Raw genomic sequence first — 21,057 nt, forward strand, 5'->3', positions numbered from 1 at the left:
TACCCAATCACCTGTGATATTTGAAGCATCTCTTGGTCCAGAAATTTTCAGCAGAAAAAGTAGATATTGTATACTATGTACATGTGGATCAAACTGAAGTAGATCAAACCATGTAAATCAGTATCTAAGACCCTCATTATTTACTTTCCAACTTAGTGGTTTTTAAATTTCTGAAGGAAATTCCATAAATCAGATTTTCAATAGCACTACAACATTTCGGTCAAAAACCATTTATATGAATTTGTCTTTTCTCACACCTATCATATCATCCAAATTTGTCAAATTATGGATTCGTCATGCTTGACATTTAATTTCAAATGAGCCAAGTCTTCCTAGAAGCATTGGAACAACTAACTACTAGAGCGCATTCCACAGAAAATGTGAACATAACGCACTCACATGCACGCACAGCACTACATGTTATTCGGCTCTAGTACACCAGTGAGGAAACCTTGCAAACCTAAGAAGAGGTGGCGAGGGCAATTAAACACAAGCCGGGATGGATCATCAGACATGGAAAGGAGCCTGGGGAAACCCCAGTGCCCTTCTGTGCTGCTCCCTATGACCTGCAGTTTGGATAAGGGACAGGGCTAATCCATTCGGCATCTCCATTCCTGAGTTCCGAGATGGGACTATCAATTTACATCGATTTTACTAAATTCAAACAATGCAGGCCATTAGGTAACTACATGTTAATAATCTATTGTTAGTTTATTTTTAAAACGTTACTGTCTATAAAAGAGCTATAAGTAAATGTTACCTTCAAGTATGAAATGCTTGAGGCTACTTAAGAGGTTCAACTAATATGTGAGGCCATTACAGTCACTCATACAATTGTATAAACTCTGATATCTTTCAGTTATTACAATTATTCATACACTTGTGTTTACATTCTTGGAATAAATTCTATCTCTGTGCAGCAGAACAACAATATGAATATACTCTTTGATTGTGTTGGCTTTGTCAAGATTATAAGTTAACTCTAAGTATTACAGGGGCTCATGATTGATTATTCCATCAGAGAGAAAAATTGGGGGTACCATGGAAGAATTAAAAGGATCCTATAATGAAAGAAGCTTCTCTTAGAAAGTAGTGATGCAGAGGGATCAGGTCTCGTGCAAGGTACATATAAAATAAAAATTCAGTTAGTTGCTATGTTCATCTTTAGTGCAATCTCTCCACTCTGGCTTTGTTGTTGTTTTAGTTTAGTTGTTTGAGGTGTTCAATATACCTAGAAATTTAAATCTGTGGTCACTCTAAAATTTAAGTCATACCTTGATAATAAATAATACCCTTCAGACTACCTTTTCTAAGCTTGTAAAGTTAAGAGGCTTTTGAAAAGCTTTGCATGGAAATGAAAGAAAACAGAAGAGAGAAGAAGTAAGGTGAGATGAGAGGAGCTGTTTATCTCATGTAACTTTGATTAGTTTGCCAGCCTCTCTGTGCTAAGATCTCCACAGGCCAGCATCATCAGACATAAATCATTCACTAAAGCTTCCCTTTTTTTTTTTTTTTTTTTGGCCTCTGCTAATCTAATTCTTAGCATTCAGCCAAGTGCACACGAAGTTTAATCACAAGGCCAGAAATATATGGAGTAAATTCTTCAAGACTAATACTAATCATATTAGGATATCTACTGGGCATACCAAAATGAATTGAAAATGAAAAATAGAGATTGAGATCCCAGTTTGAAGGTATTTTGAAATCCATGCCTGGCCCTCATTAGAAAACTAGCCCTCACCCCCACCAAAAACAGAAAGAAAGCTCTCTTTTATTCTTCCCACATCATCTCCCACTCCAAATTACATACTTAAATCAATTGGAAACAGAATGGGCTCAATCATATGTAAATTATTCTGAGGTTCAGTTTGTACTGTCATAGATTATAGCTTATCAAACTTTAATGTGCACACGAATCATTTGAGGATCTTGTTAACATACAGATTCTAATTCAGTAAGACTGATGAGGAGCCCAAGGTTCTGCATTTGTAATATGCCTCCAAGGGATGCTCCTGGTCTGATTCACAGAAGACACTTTGAACAGCAAAGTTTTAAAGTAGAGCACCATTTGCTTTCCCAAATTGTGACTTGTCTATCATATTCCAAAGACTATTTCACATTACTTTCGACTGGCATCTTGATGTTTGGCTGTATATAAATATATGTATCAAAAGTATCCTAAAAGTTGTACTAATTGTGATTATTAACAAACATCACAAATACTATAATATGCATTGCTTGGCTAAAATAGAAAAACCCAGAATATGACTAATCAGAAATGATAAATTATATCTGTATTTTACAATAAATTATTTATATTTTGCAGTTCTGTTATAGTTGAAATTATACTGATACTGTAATTTCTAACATATGAGCTATTAACTTTTTAATGACATATGCAGAACATTGATCAAATTTATGAGGTTTTCCCTTAAATTATGACACGCTCATGTCACTTTTTATTCTGAATTCATTAAGCACATTTAGTTTAATTGTCTGAAAAAGAGATGCTGAAGGCTTTGCACTTTTTTTTTGGCCATTGACAATTACTTATATTTTATTCTTTTATTTCCCACAGACAGGGAGAGAAATATGTTTTTCCCTTTAGAAAAGGAAAAGTCAAGTGACGGTAAAATGCGTGGCTCCAAAAGCCTAATACTGAAAACACGTATTGTACTGGCTTATAATCAATTAAAAGATATTTTATTTTTAAAACTCAAAGTAAATATGATATACGCTGCTGCTGCTGCTAAGTTGCTTCAGTCGTGTCCAACTCTGTGCAACCTCATAGATGGCAGCCCACCAGGCTCCCCCGTCCCTGGGAATCTCCAGGCAAGAACACGAGTGGGTTGCCATTTCTTTCTCCAATGCATGAAAGTGAAAAGTGAAAGTGAAGTCATTCAGTAGTGTCCGACTCTTAGCGACCCCATGGACTACAGCCCACCAGGCTCCTCCGTTCATGGGACTCTCCAGGCAAGAGTACTGGAGTGGGTTGCCATTGCTTTCTCCAGAATATGATATATAGAGAGAAGTATTTAAATATACCATTTCTCCCCTGAAGTGTATCTCTTGAGCTGTTCTTTCCCAATTTTTAAACAAAATTTTTAAAGATTTTACTTATTAACCACTCATGCTATAAAATGTACAACCCTAAGAAATATAAAAAAATTATGCTAACCTTCAAAGGTGTGACTGTGACTACTTTCAGATGAGATCTTGTCAAAAGGTGTTTCCTTGTCTTTCTTGCCTGAATCTTTCACAGAATCATCGGACTGGCTCCCAAGGTGACTCTTAAATGCTGGTGAACACAAATTTCTCTCAATTTCCACTTCCTGTTAGAAGACATTAAAGGGATATGTGTTAAAAGCTATCAGTGGGAAACAGATGTGGTTTTTAGGGGGTTTAAAAAGTGGGAGTGAGTGAGGGAGGAGGCTTCTATGAGCGATGCTTTCCAATATGCTTCGGGTAAAATGTTGATAACTTAGCCAAGAACTGTAAACACATATCTGACACTTAGTTTACTTCTCTGGAACTAGTTCCACTTTCCAAATTAGCTTTTCTTTCATGTGGCTTGTTTTGTTCTCATAAAAGAGAGAAAGTAGAAATAAGAGTCAAAATATAACCTAATACATGTTAATAGATGCAACTTCCTAAGGCCTTAAGGGATTTAAAAAAATAGCTATATATATCAATGTCATATGCTTAAGACAGAAGGAAATGAGTTTTTCTTTAATATCATGCTTATCCTATAGTGATAATCTTAGTAATTATAGAGTTCCCAAATTACAAACCTATTCAACTACCATACAGTAAGTACAGTTTGGCCATTCATAGAGATTATGAAATTACTTCTTTGAGACAGTAATTCAAAATTGGAGAGATAAAAATTTCCCAAATAAAAATGTGTAAATGATGTTTCAAATACAGGGAGTCTACTGTTCCTTGTTTTATAGATTAACACAATCCAATCAAGCAAACCCCATCAATCAGACTAATTATTTTGAATAAAAAATTGTGAAATGTAAATGAGCCAAGACAGCTTGAGAAGCAAAGGGTACTTTTTAAAATTAAGTAATATGTTGAAAAAACTTTAATAGCTACTCACAACTTTTATATTTTTGTACATGGAGTTGTATTTTCTAAACCATGACCATTCAGATAAAGAACTGATGAGTTGCTCTTTACTTTTGTTACATTTTAAATACACTGGCATGAATAAGTCAAGTTTGAGAGACAGATAAAAACTCTAAAACATTTCTTAGAGTAGGTACACTTTCTGTGTCTATGATATGGTTAGACAGGCAAGGCTTTCAGAAAAATAACCTCTTAACTTCTTAGCATGTTTATGTTTTCTAATTTTCACACACACAGTATATATACATACATATATTACATTTATAACATATATATATATATATATATACACTCCATTCAGTTCAGTTCAGTCACTCAGTCATATCCGACTCTTTGCGACCCCATGAATCACAGCACGCCAGGACTCCTTGTGCATCACCAACTCCCAGAGTTCACTCAGACTCACGTCCATCAAGTGTGTGATGCCATCCAGCCATCTCATCCTCTGTCATCCCCTTCTCCTCCTGCCCCCAATCTCTCCCAGCATCAGAGTCTTTTCCAATGAGTCAACTCTTTGCATGAGGTGGCCAAAGTACTGGAGTTTCAGCTTTAGCATCATTCCTTCCAAAGAAATCCCAGGGCTGATCTCCTTTAGAACGGACTGGTTGGATCTCCTTGCAGTCCAAGGGACTCCAAAGAGTCTTCTCCAACACCACAGTTCAAAAGCATCAATTTTGGGGCGCTCAGCCTTCTTCACAGTCCAACTCTCACATCCATACATGACCACTGGAAAAACCATAGCCTTGACTAGACGGACCTTAGTTGGCAAAGTAATGTCTCTGCTTTTGAATGTACTATCTAGGTTGGTCATAACTTTTCTTCCAAGGAGTAAGCGTCTTTTAATTTCATGGCTGCAGTCCCCATCTGCAGTGATTTTGGAGCCCCCAAAATAAAGTCTGCCACTGTTTCCCCAACTATTTCACATGAAGTTCATATGTATAATTAGAAAATAGTGGTATGTGATTGACCATGTCATCTTTCAGTACCCCTCCTTCCAATATATGATACATACTGTCTTCTTTACTGTGACTGTTTAACTGGAACTAAAAACATTTACAGGAGTCAAACAATGGTAAAGAAGTTTCCATTTTTAAAAAGGCACTGCCTTTAACATTTCTGTTTCCAACTATGAGCAAAAACCCAAATGCTCATAACAGTAGTTCGCTTTAAGTCGTCAAGATACAATGTCGGATAAGCTGTGGCGCTTGGCTTGATTGCCTTAGCTAGCGGAGAAGCACAGAACTCGCTCCTCAGTTCAACCTGGTGCCTTCTACTGTCACAGGGAGTGACTGCTGTGGAATGGATGCAGCATGTTTGTTTGCTTGTTTCAGCAATTTAATCCGGCTCCTTGCATTGGCAAAAATAAACTAAGATAAGCAAAGAAAAAATAAAAATGCTTTAAAAGTCATGATTCTTGCTCAGAACATTTTTGTTTTGATAATGGCCAGAATGCTGAAAATGGTCCACGAACCTGATGTGCGCATGTGCTCAATTGTTTAGTCATTTCCAGCTCTTTGTGACCCCATGGACTGCAGCCCATCAGGCTCCTCTGTCCATGGGAATCTCCAGGCAAGAATACTGGAGTGGGGTGCCATTTCCCTCTCCAGGAGATCTTACCAACCCAGGGATTGAACCCCTGTCTCTTGTGTCTCCTGATAGGTGATGTGAAATTTATCATCTCTCTGTTTCATATGTAAACACAAAATGTGATTTGGTGAAATTGTTTAAGCAAATTTCAGCCAGTGATGACTCTGACATATATTACATTGGTATTTTCAACTCTGAATTCACAACTATCAAGAGTGCCTCATATACTGAGGCAGTAAAGGGCCCCACAGACAATTCAAATATGGACAAGTAGACCCATTTCCAAGCCTTGATCGTCAGATTCATATCAGTGTGTGGCAACTTCCTTAGCACCCTGTCAAATGGTAAGAAGGGGCCTGTACAGAAAAGGACTTTTTAGATAAGGTTGAATTGAGTTCTCTAATCAGTGATCTGCTGTAATCTCTTTAATCTGTTTTATGCACTGTGTTCCTACAAAAGATTTACTCTGAGTAAAAATCCACAGGCTTAAATAAATGCACAGAACACCAGCTTAGAGGGGGAAACTACCCACAGCTTTTGATTATGAGAAACTGAGATTCAAGCCTTCCCTTCACTACCTATTAGCTATGTGATCTTGTTCAGGTCACTTAATATATCTGGGACTAAGTTTTCTCATATATCATAGGAAAAGATTTAGTCACTGAACATCTAATATCCAACAATCAACTATTTGTAGTGTAATTTCATTTGAAATAAAATAAAATAAAATTTTAAAATGTGATTAATTTTTCCTAGCTTCCAGTTTAGTCAAGGAGACAAAGTATAGTACACCACATAAATCAACATAAATATGCAACTATGTACAGGTGAGGAAGAAGAGATACATGCACTCTGAGTGTCTAAAATAGAAGAATTAGCCTAGTGAGGAAAATCACAGTGTTCCCCTCTACCCTTACCCTAGAAGAACTTGGCTGATATTTGAAGGATAAACATCCTACTTTGACAAAATCTACTCTAGCTTTTCACACTGTAGCCCTGATTCTGTCATGTGTGCATATGTACACACACACATATGCACACACACACACATACACACATTGCTTAAAATTCTTCAGTAACTCAGCTAAGGTCATAACAGTTAGTGTGGCCTTCCGTTGGCGTTACTGACATTTTGACAGGTAGCTCTGTATTGTGAGGAGCATATTCTGTGCATTGTGGGATGCTTAGCAAGTTTTCTTCCATTTTACCCACTAGATGCCAGTAGCATGGCCCCCTGGCTGTGACCATTAAAGGTGTGTTCAAACATTGCCAAGTTTCCCATGGGGAGCAAAGACATCCTTGATTGAGAGCTGCTACTTCAGAATAGGCTGGACCAGAAGAAGATCAATATTTATATGAGAAGGTAAATTATGAGAGTATGGTAGTGCTCCAGGCAAGTGATGACAAAGGGTGGTGATGGAAATAAAGAGCAGTGAACTAAGTTGAACGCTATTTAGGATGTAAAATTGACAATGCTAAATGATGGATTGTCTGAGGTTTGAGAGAGAGAGAATTTCATCTTTCTTCTTTCTGGTGTACATAACTAAATGAGTTGTGGTATAATTAAATAATGTGAAAGCACCAGAAGAAGACTGGTTTGGCAGAAAAAAATAGACCATGAGTTGGGTAGCAAGATATCCAAAAGGACTGCATTTGTAGCCCTGGAGCTTAGAGGAGAGGCCTTAATGAACAAGTAATCTGTGAGTCATCTGTCTTATAGTGGTAATTGAAACAGCGGTTGTGCATGAACTTTCTTCAACTGTGATGAGGAAAACATCCAGAATTGAGCCTTGAAAAATGCTGACATTTAATATTAGGGCAGAGAAGTAATAGCAGACAAGAAGAATGTTAGAAGAAAATTAGAAGGGAGGAATATGTTTAACAATATTACATTCTTATTGGGAGTAAAGTTAGATAGAAACTTAAATACATACTTTGAGCGTAGCAACATGGATATAACCTGTTGAGTAAAACTGTTTTGGTGAAAGTAAAAAGCTAGGAGGCAGATGAAATGGGTGAAGAACTGACTGAGAGATAGTGGGTGAAGATAATTTCTTATATAATGTAGTGTTAAAGCGAAGGGAAGAAATAGAGCAGTAGCTTGAGATGTGTTTTGTTTATTTCTGTGGTAAAGAGAGAGACATGCATGTGTTGAAAAGTCAGTTGAATGAATTAAGTGAGATGGAGAAGCTGGTTGGCTATGCTGCAGAGACAAGGAATATCAATGATGTAAAATTTCTGAGAGGGGGAAGAGAATGGGACCCAAAACATGGGATCAAACATAACCCAAAGATAAGAGAACGTAAGCATTCTGGTTGTCACTGAGGGGAAGGAAGGTGAAATAAATACAGATATAGATAATTTGTAGGCTTGGTAGCTTGAAGATAAGAACATCCCAATCTGAGATCGTCTGTTTTCACTGTTAGAATGTGAGGTCTGATGCAAGCAGGAAGAGCTTGGAGAAGACAATGAAAGAAGTTTAATTTCATTGCTGTGGGATACAGAGAAGTGAGATGAGCAGACAGATGGCCGGGCCTAATGCAGCCCTGGGTGCCCATTTGAGGTTGACAATATCGAGTTTACAGGGATATTGTTAGATGCTGTTGAGTGACTTTGTCTGAAAATTCTCCATAGTTCTACTTTAGGTAATGAGAAAGTGGATAGTTGCCGACTTCAACCTGGTAGAGGTTATGTGAGGAAAAAATCAAAAGAAAATGTGTACTGTAGGGTAGGCTAAGGTGTGGGAGGGAAAGGTTTAAGGGTATTTAGGTTCCCATCAAGAGAAATAAGAAAGTGATTGAAATGAAACCATGGGAGGTAAGATGAATTGAAAGGGAAGAAAGTAAAGGAAGGGTGGATCAGAAGACAAAAAAAAGATCAACAGACTAGAATCCTGGTGAATTTAAAGAACACTTACACTGTGAATATTTGGTGAAGCAAATTGGAAAGGAAGGTGAATGAGGTATTTGCTTCAGTGATTTAGGAAGTAAAATAGATATGGTTTCTAGGATCTAGATGTGACCATGAATATGGATGCTAAAGTAGAGTAGAGGAGAATATTGTTAAAAAGGAGGAAAAGGAACTCAGAGGCTATGCTTTCTCAGGTTGATGAGAGGGCTTGGAAGCTTGAGAATAACTGTGAGTTAAGTTTCAACATCCCCGGTAAACATGGGAAACTTGACTGAAATTAATTAAAACAGTAATGAAAAGGGACAAGAGGGTTCATTATGAACCTCAGATGATCAGAATTTTAACAAGAGAGTGGGAAAGGAGCGGCCAGAAAGAGCAATGCCTCCAAGTACACAAGGAGGAGGATTCAGGGATGGCAGTTTTTCAGGGGAGAGTCATGCTTCTGTGAAGGCAAGAAAGTAGAGAAAGCACCTGTGGGGGAGGTTGAGGGTACAGAGGAGGTTGCCGATGATGGAGAGGCAGCTCCAGAAGTACTGGTGAAAGCTCTGGTTTAAATAATATCTAAACAAGTCAAATCTCTCAATAACGTTTACAACCTTTTCTAGCGTTAAAACACCTTGAAACCAGGAAAGCCATGGGAAGTAGGAGAAATTTAAGCTTAAAAGAGAATGAAAATTTTTTTGTTATTTATATACATTTATGTATTTAACATACTGAATAATTTGTCTTAGAAGATGAAATATATGTGTTTTAAATATGAGAATGGAAAATGCCAACTTTTAATCAATCTAGCCGTCTAGTTCCCAAGAGACCATGGAGCTATATAAGATCACCTAAAACAGTCAGAACATCTTCCCAGACATTTCAAAGGAAAGTGGACTGCCTTATGACGTTATTAGTTTTTCCTCTCAGTATGGATACGTGAGTGGAAAGGTTGCTGAGGTGGGAGTGGGTGGAAGATGAGTATGGGTGAATGAGAATGTTTAGACTTGCCTGCATTTAAAGTGCTGAGCTTGCTTAAGCACATTTCTAGACTCTGTGGTTTCTTGCCTTTAAAGAAATTTTAAAAAAGGGAAGTTTTATGCCTTCATAAAGAAAAGGTCAGAAAGAAACGGAAATCATCAAAATGCGAGAGATAGGAGAAGACGCCTCCTCACGATGAATTTTGCTAATGTGAGAGAAAAAGAGAACTCTAATCATGGCTTGAAGACTTCATGAGTGAACAATCCTCTTGAAAGTTTATAATCCCTCTTTCCTGACCCATTTTTCTGGAAACTTTTACCTTCTCCCTCTGTGTATTAAAAAATACAATTTCCCTCATAACTCAGTGCAGCCTCCTCTATGAAGTTCTTCCAATCATTCCATTCCACAAGCATCTTTTGTTCATTCAAAATATATTTGAACATTTATTATGTCTCAAGCATTGTTCTAGGCACTGTGAATACAAAGATGATTAAGATGCAGCTTGGGTCCTCAAGATGCTTACAGTCTAGTGACAGATGAAATACATTAATTGACCCTTCTAACACAAATAGGAGTGTGTAATAATAATGAAATATTAAGGCATTCTGGACACACAGAGGGAGGATTCCTTTAAGATGTGGTGAGAGAGAGCTTCCTCAAAAAGGTTATGTCAGAGCTGATTCATGGGCTGGAGTTGAGCTCCATCCTGTAGGTAACAGGAATCCTTGAAAGTGAATGAAATAGGGGTGACAAGATTAGATTCATACTTTAGATAAACGTATCTGTCAGTTCTATGAGAAATATACAATGGAATAAGATGATAGTATCTTATACAGTGAGTTTGTAAGGAAACTGTTTGGGGGACAGGACAAACCTACAATAGCATAGTGAAAAGGAAAGTAGAAAGAGAGCATATTAAACCATATTTATGAGTAAAATTAGTAACTGGTAGGCTAAAGGAGGTAGATGAGTAAACAAAGTCTAGCATAACTCAGAGACTCTAACATGGATTGTTCTCTGAAACTAATAAACCAGGATGAATTTCTTCTTTAAACCAATCAGTGCCCCAGAGAGCTGAGGCCAATTTCAGGTTTCCTTCTGGACCCACTACAGTGAGGTGTCCCAGGAGGAATCCTGGGAGATGAAACATACGCCATACCTTCGCAATTTGGGCGCAATATTACTCCGGATACAAGTTACAGGGGCAATCCCACAAACACGCTCTTCTCTTTCTCCCAATACATATTTCACACATGAAAGTGAAGTTGAACTTTTTCATTAAAATAGGGGTAAGAAAACAGTTATTCTGCTTTAAAAATGAAGTCTGGGTTTCAGTTTTGAAGGGTTGGTAGGTGCAGCCTCCTCTGTGAATTACGTTTTTGACATGCTGAATATTACTTTTACATGAGACATCCAGATGAAGACATCCAGGGGGCAGCTAGATTTCTCAAAAGAGGAGTCTGTGCTAGTGAAAGATTTAGGACTCACTAGCAATAAGGTGATAGTTATTACAGTAAAAGTATATTAAATTTCCCAATCAGAGTATGTTGACTAAGTCCAGACAGCTGAGAAAGAACGTCACTGACATTTAGGAGACAGGCAAAGGAAGCTTATCTAGGGAAGGCAGGAGAGGAGAAACAGTCAGAAGCAGGGCTACTCTGGTCCACGTGGTACCTTGTGTGAATCAAAAAAAAAAAAAAAAAAAAAAAGCCTCCTCTTCAAGACACTATTCCATCTGTCAGAAACTATATGTATTTTGTTAGATCAGAACATGTTACTGCCACATGCTGAAAAATATCCTAATAGATGACACCACTCTTGTTTTGGGTGCCTCTTTCCCTAGATGTGTGACTTGAGCAGATTATAACCTGCACAACTCCAGGTGGCTGCCAGAAGCACCTAGTGATGATTGAAAGCCATAATTGCCCAGGATGTGGGCATTTTCAATGCAGCAGAGAGTTTAGAGAAAATAAGCAATAAAAACATTTCCTGGTTTAGGCAATGAGGAGCTGAACTAGGTAAAACCCATTCTGGTAGAAGAGAGTTGGTTTGTGAAGAATTGATAATGAGGGGGAAAAATGATATAAGCATCCTAATTCTTAAGGATTTGAGTAATAATAAAAATAATAGCAACGAAAAGAATAGCTAGTAAGCCTTGAACACGTTACATTTTAAGCATTTCATGTGTATTACTCTTGCAAGCCTAATCTCAATTTATGAGAAGATAAATTTACCCCCATTTTAGAGATTATGAAACTGTGGTTCATAGGAAGGAGGACAGGGAACAGATAAAGAAGGTGAGGGTGATATGTAGATGTGTGGCGAGTTGTGTGGCAAAGAGATCATAGCTTTGAGCCTTCATGATCTTTCGCTTCTCTGCAGAGAATTCACGATGGGATGTGTGAAGAGAGGCAGATGGTTGTTTTCCCAGAGGATGCAATTTGGATTCAGAAGGCCAAATCCACTGTCCAGTTCTTTCATTAAGACTAATGTTCTCCCTGCTAACTCTTAATATCCCTTAGCCTCGGCTTCCTCATCAGAGAAATGGAGACACCTTGCTGTCTACCCTATTTTCACAGTACTTTTTAAAAGACTGTCACAAAACAGCAACAGTTTCCCTCCTCTGTACATGTTATCTTTCCCTCCCTTGTCAATTTTGCCACGACAAGTAAGGTCTATGTCTCTGCTTCTTTGAGTCAGGGCATACCTAGTGGATATGGCAGGTGTGCTTACAACAGAGAAAACCGTGGCGTAAAAGGCCCTTGTGAATGAGATGGGGGAGAGAAGGGGAAAGGAGGAGACAAGGAAATTGCAAGCAGCATGGGTGCTCAGAAATGCAACTGAAGAGTCTATACAGTTTCCGGCCAAGTCTCACGAATGGTTTCTTTCAGAAAGCATCCCTATGCTTGAGGTGTCCAAGCCACTTGGACAGATCATTTGTACATGCTCCATTCTACAGCCAGGCTGGATTTCCCAGGCCACAGGAGAATCAGCAGCTTGCAGTGTGTATGAGCCATCTTGGCTGTTGAGTGCTGTGGAATCTTCAGACACTTAGAGCCTCGACCATGTGCACAGCCTCAGACCATGTGACATGCAAAATTCATGAAAGAGTCTGAGTAAGATCTGCTCAGTTGAATCAAGCCAACCCATAGAACCATGACAGATAAAGATAAATCATATGAAGCCACCAGATTTGGGGACTGGCTTGTTATGCAGTAATAAATAACCAGAAAATATATCTTCACCCACTGTATCTCCTATTGTTCAGCTTCTGTGGCCCTCATTTTTCTACTCAACAATAAGAAAGCTGGAGAAGAGAAACACCCTTTGAAGAAATCTCAAGGGCCAGCATTTCCTGAATATTATGTTATGCCATATGTTTTGCTCTACATGCATATTTTTATTTAATACTTTAATACTCTGAGGTAGCTACTTTTATTTTTTTAATACTTAAAGTTAAAATAATACCTTTTTCATTTTTGCTGTTGTTTATTTCTTGTTTGGTCATGCCATTGGCATGCAGGAACTTAGTTCCGGTTGGACCAAAAATGGAAACTGTGTCTCCTGCAGTGGAGGTATGAATCTTAATCACAGGATCACCAGGGAATTTCCAGCAGTAACTTTTATTTTATAGTAAAGAAAATAAAGTTAGAGAACTTAAGTAACTTAAGAGAGTTGCCCCCATCCGCACAGTAGAAAGTGCTAGATTTTCATCTCAAATGCTGATGTCTTTGATTCTTAGCTGATATTTTTAATTGCTACATAAACCTGTCTTCCTAGTGTAACTTATTAATCAGTCCCCCAAACTGAAATAATATGGATTAGAATGGGATGACAGGAAAATATCAAGTCCTTCACATCTATAAATAGTCTCATTCCTCCTTAAACACCTTTGGTAGCATTATGCCTTATACACAGTAGGCATTTAACAAATGTTGAGGTGAATTTCTAAAATCTCATGATGTTTTATATTCACACGGCATTCAGAAACAGACATAAAGAAAATAAGCAAATTCAATAATTAGATGGGGAAAGCTTGATGGACACTACAACATAATTTATACACTCTATTGCATGCCGTCACTCAAGAAGGATCAAAAGAAACCATGGCTAGCTCCCTCATTTAACCACACTTGATAGATGATTTCAATGTTGGGTTTATCAGGTGAGTGAACTGAGCTGCATGATTTCCCAGGATCATCTCAGAAACTCTGCATCTAGAATCTTTCAATATGGCTCCACCAAGTTCCATCTGCCCATGCTTGGCCACGTCTCTGGCTGTTCTCAAAGGTATTTCCTAAATCGTCTCTGTACTTTCTGCTTCTTCACCTGTGTTCATACATGTTTCTCTAAAGAACACTCTCCCCCATGTCCCTACTTGCCGTTCAACCATCTTTTCACATGAAGGTTAAATGGCCCTTGCTTCAGGAAGCTTTCCCCTAAGACCACAGAGAGAAGCAGTCCCTTTCACATCAGAACTCTTCCAGTATTTGCATTCTCCCTGATGCCTTTCTGGAATGGGTGAATTTAACTCAGATGACCATTATATCTACTACTGCGGGCAGGAATCCCTCAGAAGAAATGGAGTAGCCATCATGGTCAGCAAAAGAGTCCGAAATGCAGAACTTGGATGCAATCTCAAAAATGACAGAATGATCTGTGTTCATTTCCAGGGCAAACCATTCAATATCACCATAATCCAAGTCTATGCCTCAACCAGTAACGCTGAAGAAGCTGAAGTTGAACGGTTCTATGAAGACCTACAAGACCTTTTAGAACTAACACCAAAAAAAGATGTCCTTTTCATTATAGGGGACTGGAATGCAAAAGTAGGAAGTCAAGAAACACCTGGAGTAATAGGCAAATTTGGCCTTGGAATGTGGAATGACAAAGACTAATAGAGTTTTGCCAAGAAAATGCACTGGTCATAGCAAACACCCTCCTCCAACAGCACAAGAGAAGACTCTACACACGGACATCACCAGATGGTCAACACCGAAATCAGATTGATTATATTCTTTGCAGCCAAAGATGGAGAGGCTCTATAAAACAAGACCAGGAGCTGACTGTGGCTCAGATCATGAACTCCTTATTGCCAAATTCAGACTGAAATTGAAGAAAGTAGGGAAATCCGCTAGACCATTTAGGTATGACCTAAATCAAATCCCTTATGATTATACAGTGGAAGTGAGAAATAGATTTAAGGGTCTAGATCTGATAGGTAGAGTGCCTGATGAACTATGGAATGAGGTCCATGACATTGTACAGGAGACAGGGATCAAGATCATCCCCATGGAAAAGAAATGCAAAAAAAGCAAAATGGCTGTCTGGGGAGGCCTTATAAATAGCTGTGAAAAGAAGAGAGGCGAAAAGCAAAGGAGAAAAGGAAAGATATAAGCATCTGAACACAGAGTTCCAAAGAATGGCAAGAAGAGATAAGAAAGCCTTCTTCAGTGATCAATGCAAAGAAATAGAGGAAAAGAACAGAATGGGAAAGACTAGAGATCTCTTCAAGAAAATTAGAGATACCAAGGAAACATTTCATGCAAAGATGGGCTCGATAAAGGACAGAAATGGTTTGGACCTAACAGAAGCAGAAGATATTAAGAAGAGGTGGCAAGAATACACAGAAGAACTGTACAGAAAAGATCTTCATGACCCGGATAATCACGATGGTGTGATCACTCATCTAGAGCCAGACATCCTGGAATGTGAAGTCAAGTGGGCCTTGAAAAGCCTCACTACGAACAAAGCTAGTGGAGGTGATGGAATTCCAGTTGAGCTGTTTCAAATCCTGAAAGATGATCCTGTGAAAGTGCTGCACTCAATATGCCAGCAAATTTGGAAAACTCAGCAGTGGCCACAGGACTGGAAAAGGTCAGTTTTCATTCCAATCCCAAAGAAAGGCAATGCCAAAGAATGCTCAAACTACCACACAATTGCACTCATCTCACATGCTAGTAAAGTGATGCTCAAAATTCTCCAAGCCAGGCTTCAACAAAATGTGAACCATGAACTTCCTGATGTTCAAGCTGGTTTTAGAAAAGGCAGAGGAACCAGAGATCAAATTGCCAACATCCGCTGGATCATCAAAAAAGCAAGAGAGTTCCAGAAGAACATCTATTTCTGCTTTCTTGACTATGCCAAAGCCTTTGACTGTGTGGATCACAATAAACTGTGGAAAATTCTGAGAGAGATGGGAATACCAGACCACTGACCTGCCTCTTGAGCAATCTGTATGCAGGTCAGGAAAGCAACAGTTAGAACTGAACATGGAACAACACACTGGTTCCAAATAGGAAAAGGAGTATGTCAAGGCTGTATATTGTCACCGTGCTTATTTAACTTCTATGCAGAGTACATCATGAGAAACACTGGACTGGAAGAACACAAGCTGGGATCAAGATTGCAGGGAGAAATATCAATAACCTCAGATATGTAGATGACACCACCCTTATGGCAGAAAGTGAAGAGGAACTGAAAAGCCTCTTGATGAAAGTGAAAGTGGAGAGTGAAAAAGTTGGCTTAAAGCTCAACATTCAGAAAATGAAGATCATGGCATCCAGTCCCATCACTTCATGGGAAACAGATAGGGAAACAGTGTCAGACTTTATTTTGGGGGGCTCCAAAATCACTGCAGATGGTGACTGCAGCCATGAAATTAAAAGACGCTTACTCCTTGGAAGAAAAGTTATGACCAACCTAGACAGCATATTCAAAAGCAGAGACATTACTTTGCCGACTAAGGCTATGGTTTTTCCTGTGGTCATGTATGGATGTGAGAGTTGGACTGTGAAGAAGGCTGAGCGCCGAAGAATTGATGCTTTTGAACTGTGGTGTTGGAGAAGACTCTTGAGAGTCCCTTGGACTGCAAGGAGATCCAACCAGTCCATTCTGAAGGAGATCAGCCCTGGGATTTCTTTGGAAGGAATGATGCTGAAGCTGAAGCTCCAGTACTTTGGCCACCTCATGCGAAGAGTTGACTCACTGGAAAAGACTCTGATGCTGGGAGGGATTGGGGGCAGGAGGAGAAGGGGATGACAGAGGATGAGATGGCTGGATGGCATCACAGACTCGATGGACGTGAGTCTGAGTGAACTCCGGGTTATGGTGATGGACAGGGAGGCCTGTCGTTCTGCGATTTATGGTGTCGCAAAGAGTCGGACACGACTGAGCGACTGAACTGAATTGAACTGATGCCTTTCATTCTGCTTTGCACTCTATTCATTTTTGACTCCTCTTGTTTTCCCCATTATACCATCAGTTCATTAAGGATATGCTTTTTTCACCTTTAGAGCCCACATAGCATCTAACACACTGCTTTCCTTGAACACTGCAGATGGCTTATTAAATGTTTGTTGAATAGATTTAAATAATTTTTGAATTTTATATTCAAATAAAAATTCAGAACTAAATACAATCTAGAAATGTCCAAAGAGGGTAAAGATGTGAGAGAGCGTGAAAGGAGCAGATGTTAAAAAAAAAAAAAAAAAAAAGGCAGGCCAACTCCTTTGGGGAGAGAAGAGAAAACAAAATTTATACCCTACACATGACAACCCAAAACTTTACTGCCAACACTTTAAAATTACTCCTTTAGATACAACTCAGTGGTCTAATGCAAAACAGTTTTTTCACAATTTAAAACAATTCTAAACTTAAAAAAATCCATGACATATGAGAGAAACAATTGGGGTACTAAAATTATTGTTTATAAGCAAGAATATATGCATTTTTGCTAAAGTGCTATAAAACAATTTCCTTTAAAAAATGGATCATAAGTTATCATGGTATTTTTATTCATCCTTCCAGAATGAGTTTAAATATTAAATAACAGAATAGAAGTTACCACTTCCCAGGGGAAAAAAATGCATCAATAATTTTTATAATTTTCAAGTTGTTGTTATAAATCCTTATTGACTGTATGGCCATAAAATCAACATCATCCTAGTCACTCCTGTAGGTAATTTTATCCCGAGCAGTCCCTATAGTCCCCTGTTCTAGTACACTACATACAGATACCACACCCATCCATGTTCATTAATTCATTTCACTTACTACTGAACTGGGCTGAACTGTGTGACTCTCCCCGCTCCCTGATTCATACACTGAAGCCTTAATGCCTTGTAGCTCAGAGTGTGACTGTATTTGGAGATAAGGTCTTCAAAGAAGTGATTAAGTTAAAATGAGGTCTTTAGGGTAGGTCTTATCCAGTCGGACTGGCATCCTTATAAGAAGAAGAGATCTGGGCTCACTAATAGACACCAGGCGTGCACATGCAGAGGAATGACCATGTGCAGAGGCAGCAAGAGGGTGGCCATCTGCAAGCCAAGGAAAGAGAGAGGCCTTGGAGATAACCACTCCTGCCAGTGAGTGGAGCTTGGAACTCGACCTCCAGAATTATGAGAAGATAAATTTCTGTTGTTTAAGCTAGGGATCCTCAACCTCTGGGATCTATTGCCTGATGATTTGAGGTAGACCTGATGTAATAATAATATAAGTAAGGTACACAATAGATATAACATGCTTGAATCATCCCCAAACCATCCCCTTCTCACTCAGTTTGTAGAGAAATTGTCTTTCATGAATCTGGTCCCTGGTGCCAAAAATGGCTGGGGACTGCTGGTTTAAGCCACCCAGTCTGCATATTTGTTATTGTAGTCCTAGCAAACTAATATAGTATACTTAGAGAGATAAGGATATGATCGATTACTGCATGCTAAGTCACTTCAGTCATGTCCAATTCTTTCAACCCTAGAACTGTGGCTCACCAGCCTCCTCTGTCCCCTGGATTTTGCAGGCAAGAATACCGGAGTGGGTTGTCATGCCCTCCTCCAGGGGATCTTCCTGACCCAGGGATCAAACCCACGTCTCTTGCGTCTCCTGCACTCGCAGGTGGGTTCTTTACAACTAGCATCACCTGGGAAGCTCCATGTCTCTATAGCTAGACGGAAAAGTCCTTACTATCACTAATGTGGTCTCTCAGTCACACTTACTGGATGCATTTAACAGGATAACTATCAAAGTAGTTGTAAGGCTCACATGTGATATAATGTATGCAGACCCTCTCTTCTGAGACAAAGCCACAGGCAAAAGTTTTCCTAGCTATTTTATAACCTCCCGACCAAACTGAGATTCATTCTTGAAATTCTGACTTTTGCAAATATGTTTCCTCTGTGACTCTGCCTGCATTCTAGTCAATGTCATTAAATTCTGGCAGATTTTTAGGTCCTCAAGGTGAAACCGTTACCCAGTTCTTGACAAGCCAGCAGAACTGAAGGCACAAAGTCCCATAGAAGTCTCTGGCAGAAAGATCTAAAGCAAAAAACCCTATAATTGCATAAACAGCATTGACTCTCAAGATCATTCTCCCTGTGTCTTATTTTACATTGTGTTTAATTTATTTTCTTTCATTCTAGGTTTACCACTGAAGGCCATTCTTCACTTTGATTTTAGTTCTAAAAAGATATGAAGGCATCTTGAATTTTATCTCTAAGCCTGTGGTGTATACTAAAATTCTCCCCAAATTTTCTTCTTCAGGATTCCTGAAATAGATGCCGTGGCGCTCAGGAATAAGGGTCTGTGTCTTCTATCTTTCATCTTTTCCTTTTTGTGTTCTCTACAGGTTAGGGTTGGAGAAGGCATTCAGTAAGAAATGTTCTCAAAATAAATGACAGTCTCCAGGATTTCTGTAGACTGCCTAATGTAATGCACCTATCAATATTCACTATATTATCAAAAAAAATTAATGTGTTAATTCAAAATGAGGCTTTTTGCTCACAAACGCAACTAGTGGGCAGTCACATAGCCGCAGGATTCAGGCGAGCTCAGCCACTGGGACGTTGGGTCTCCGTGCGGCCACAGTCAGGTCCTTTTCAGATGGTGCTCTCTGGCGCCTGTGTTTGGCCAGAGAGGCTGGTGAGCCTGGACGGCTCATTTAACACTATCACAGTCTAGTCAACACTGTCACCTATAATTCTGCAGCCTGGCATGTTGCAGTCCATGGGGTCGTGGAGACTTGGACACGACTGGGTAACTGAACAACAACATATTTCTGGGGCTGGAAACAATGTCACTAGTAACTATGGGTAGACCTTCAACCTTTCTCATGTCTGTTATGTTATTTCTCTACAGAGTGAGTCTGCTTCTCCTCGTCTCTGCTGCTGCTGCTGCTGCTGCTGCTGCTGCTAAGTCGCTTCAGTCGTGTCTGACTCTGTGCAGCCCCATAGACGGCAGCCCACCAGGCTCCCCCATCCCTGGGAATCCCCAGGCAAGAACACCTGAGTGGGTTGCCATTTCCTTCTCCAATGCATGAAAGTGAAAAGTGAAAGTGAAGCCGCTCAGTCGTGTCCAACTCTTCAAGACCCCACGGATTGCAGTCCACCAGGCTCCTCCGTCCATGGGATTTTCCAGGCAAGAGTACTGGAGTGGGGTGCCATCGCTTCTCTGTCACCTATACTAGAACACACAAATTCCCTTCTCCAGGGCATCTTCCCAACCCAGGAATCGAACCCAGGTCTCTTGGATTGCAGGCAGATTCTTCACCACCTGAGTCACCAGAGAAACCCAGACCTTCAACCTTTCTCATGCCTATTATGTCACTTGTCTGCAGAATGAGTATGCTCCTCCTCGCCTCTCCTAGAACACACAAATGGGTATGAAACAACTCAGCATATATTCACCTTCTTGGTATGGAATCTTGTATTTGTGCCCCACACAGAGAGTTAGATCTTGTCATCCCTGTTTTCTAAGTGAGAGAAATTAAGTACAATTATAATCCTGGTTCATAACCCCATTTTTGGTTGGGTCCAAAATGAATATTCCTATGCCCCAACTTTTTACTTTATTTTAGTTTTTGCCCCAACTTTCCAAAGAAAATATTCAGTGTGCCATTATTTAATATTCTTAGAAGAAATATTCTTCAGGGAGGGGAAAAGCTGATTCAGGCCTTGAATGCACATTTCCTCGTTTCTTTAGTTTAACATATCTCATTTAGAAGCTGGACCTGTACATGACTATTTTGCTATTTGCTACTGACTTAACAGAAAGAATTGAAAGAAGTATGTTTCAAAGTCCACTGAAGTTCCCCATGTGCAAAAATAAACCATGTTGTTATCTGAGCTTTGAGTGGCAGCGCATATCATTATGTCCCTTTATTTCTCACCTCCTTTGAGACCATGCTCATCTGACTTGATGTGCGCCTAAGAGAGCCTGTGGCATTTTATGCTCCGGGAGAACTGAACACAAATTCCCTAAGACGCAGAATTTTAGTGCCATGTACCCTTATTTTCATGCTGGTATTTCATTTAGGCAGTTAATTTTCCATAAAAAGCAGAAATACCGCCTTCTTTCTCTTCTCAGTCAAGAATAACAGCCTGCAGCTTGCCCCCAGTTGCTCTCATTTTGCTTAAATGGACCCCTGAAGTATTTTATGATTATCTTTATTAGTTGGAGACTATATCCAGG

General features: G+C 39.3%; 1 protein-coding gene across 1 annotated transcript in view; it reads right to left on the reverse strand.

The window, feature by feature from the left end:
- Positions 1–3,173: 3,173 nt before the first annotated feature.
- LOC132659130 (uncharacterized) overlaps positions 3,174–21,057 on the reverse strand; it is a 623,558-nt gene continuing 605,674 nt past the window's right edge. Inside the window, exon 4 of the mRNA XM_060408826.1 lies at positions 3,174–3,332. Coding sequence (XP_060264809.1) covers positions 3,174–3,332 — 159 coding nt within the window. The remainder of the gene's footprint in view (positions 3,333–21,057) is intronic.

Source organism: Ovis aries, chromosome 2, assembly GCF_016772045.2.
Source record: "Ovis aries strain OAR_USU_Benz2616 breed Rambouillet chromosome 2, ARS-UI_Ramb_v3.0, whole genome shotgun sequence".
NCBI classification, from domain to species: domain Eukaryota; kingdom Metazoa; phylum Chordata; class Mammalia; order Artiodactyla; family Bovidae; genus Ovis; species Ovis aries.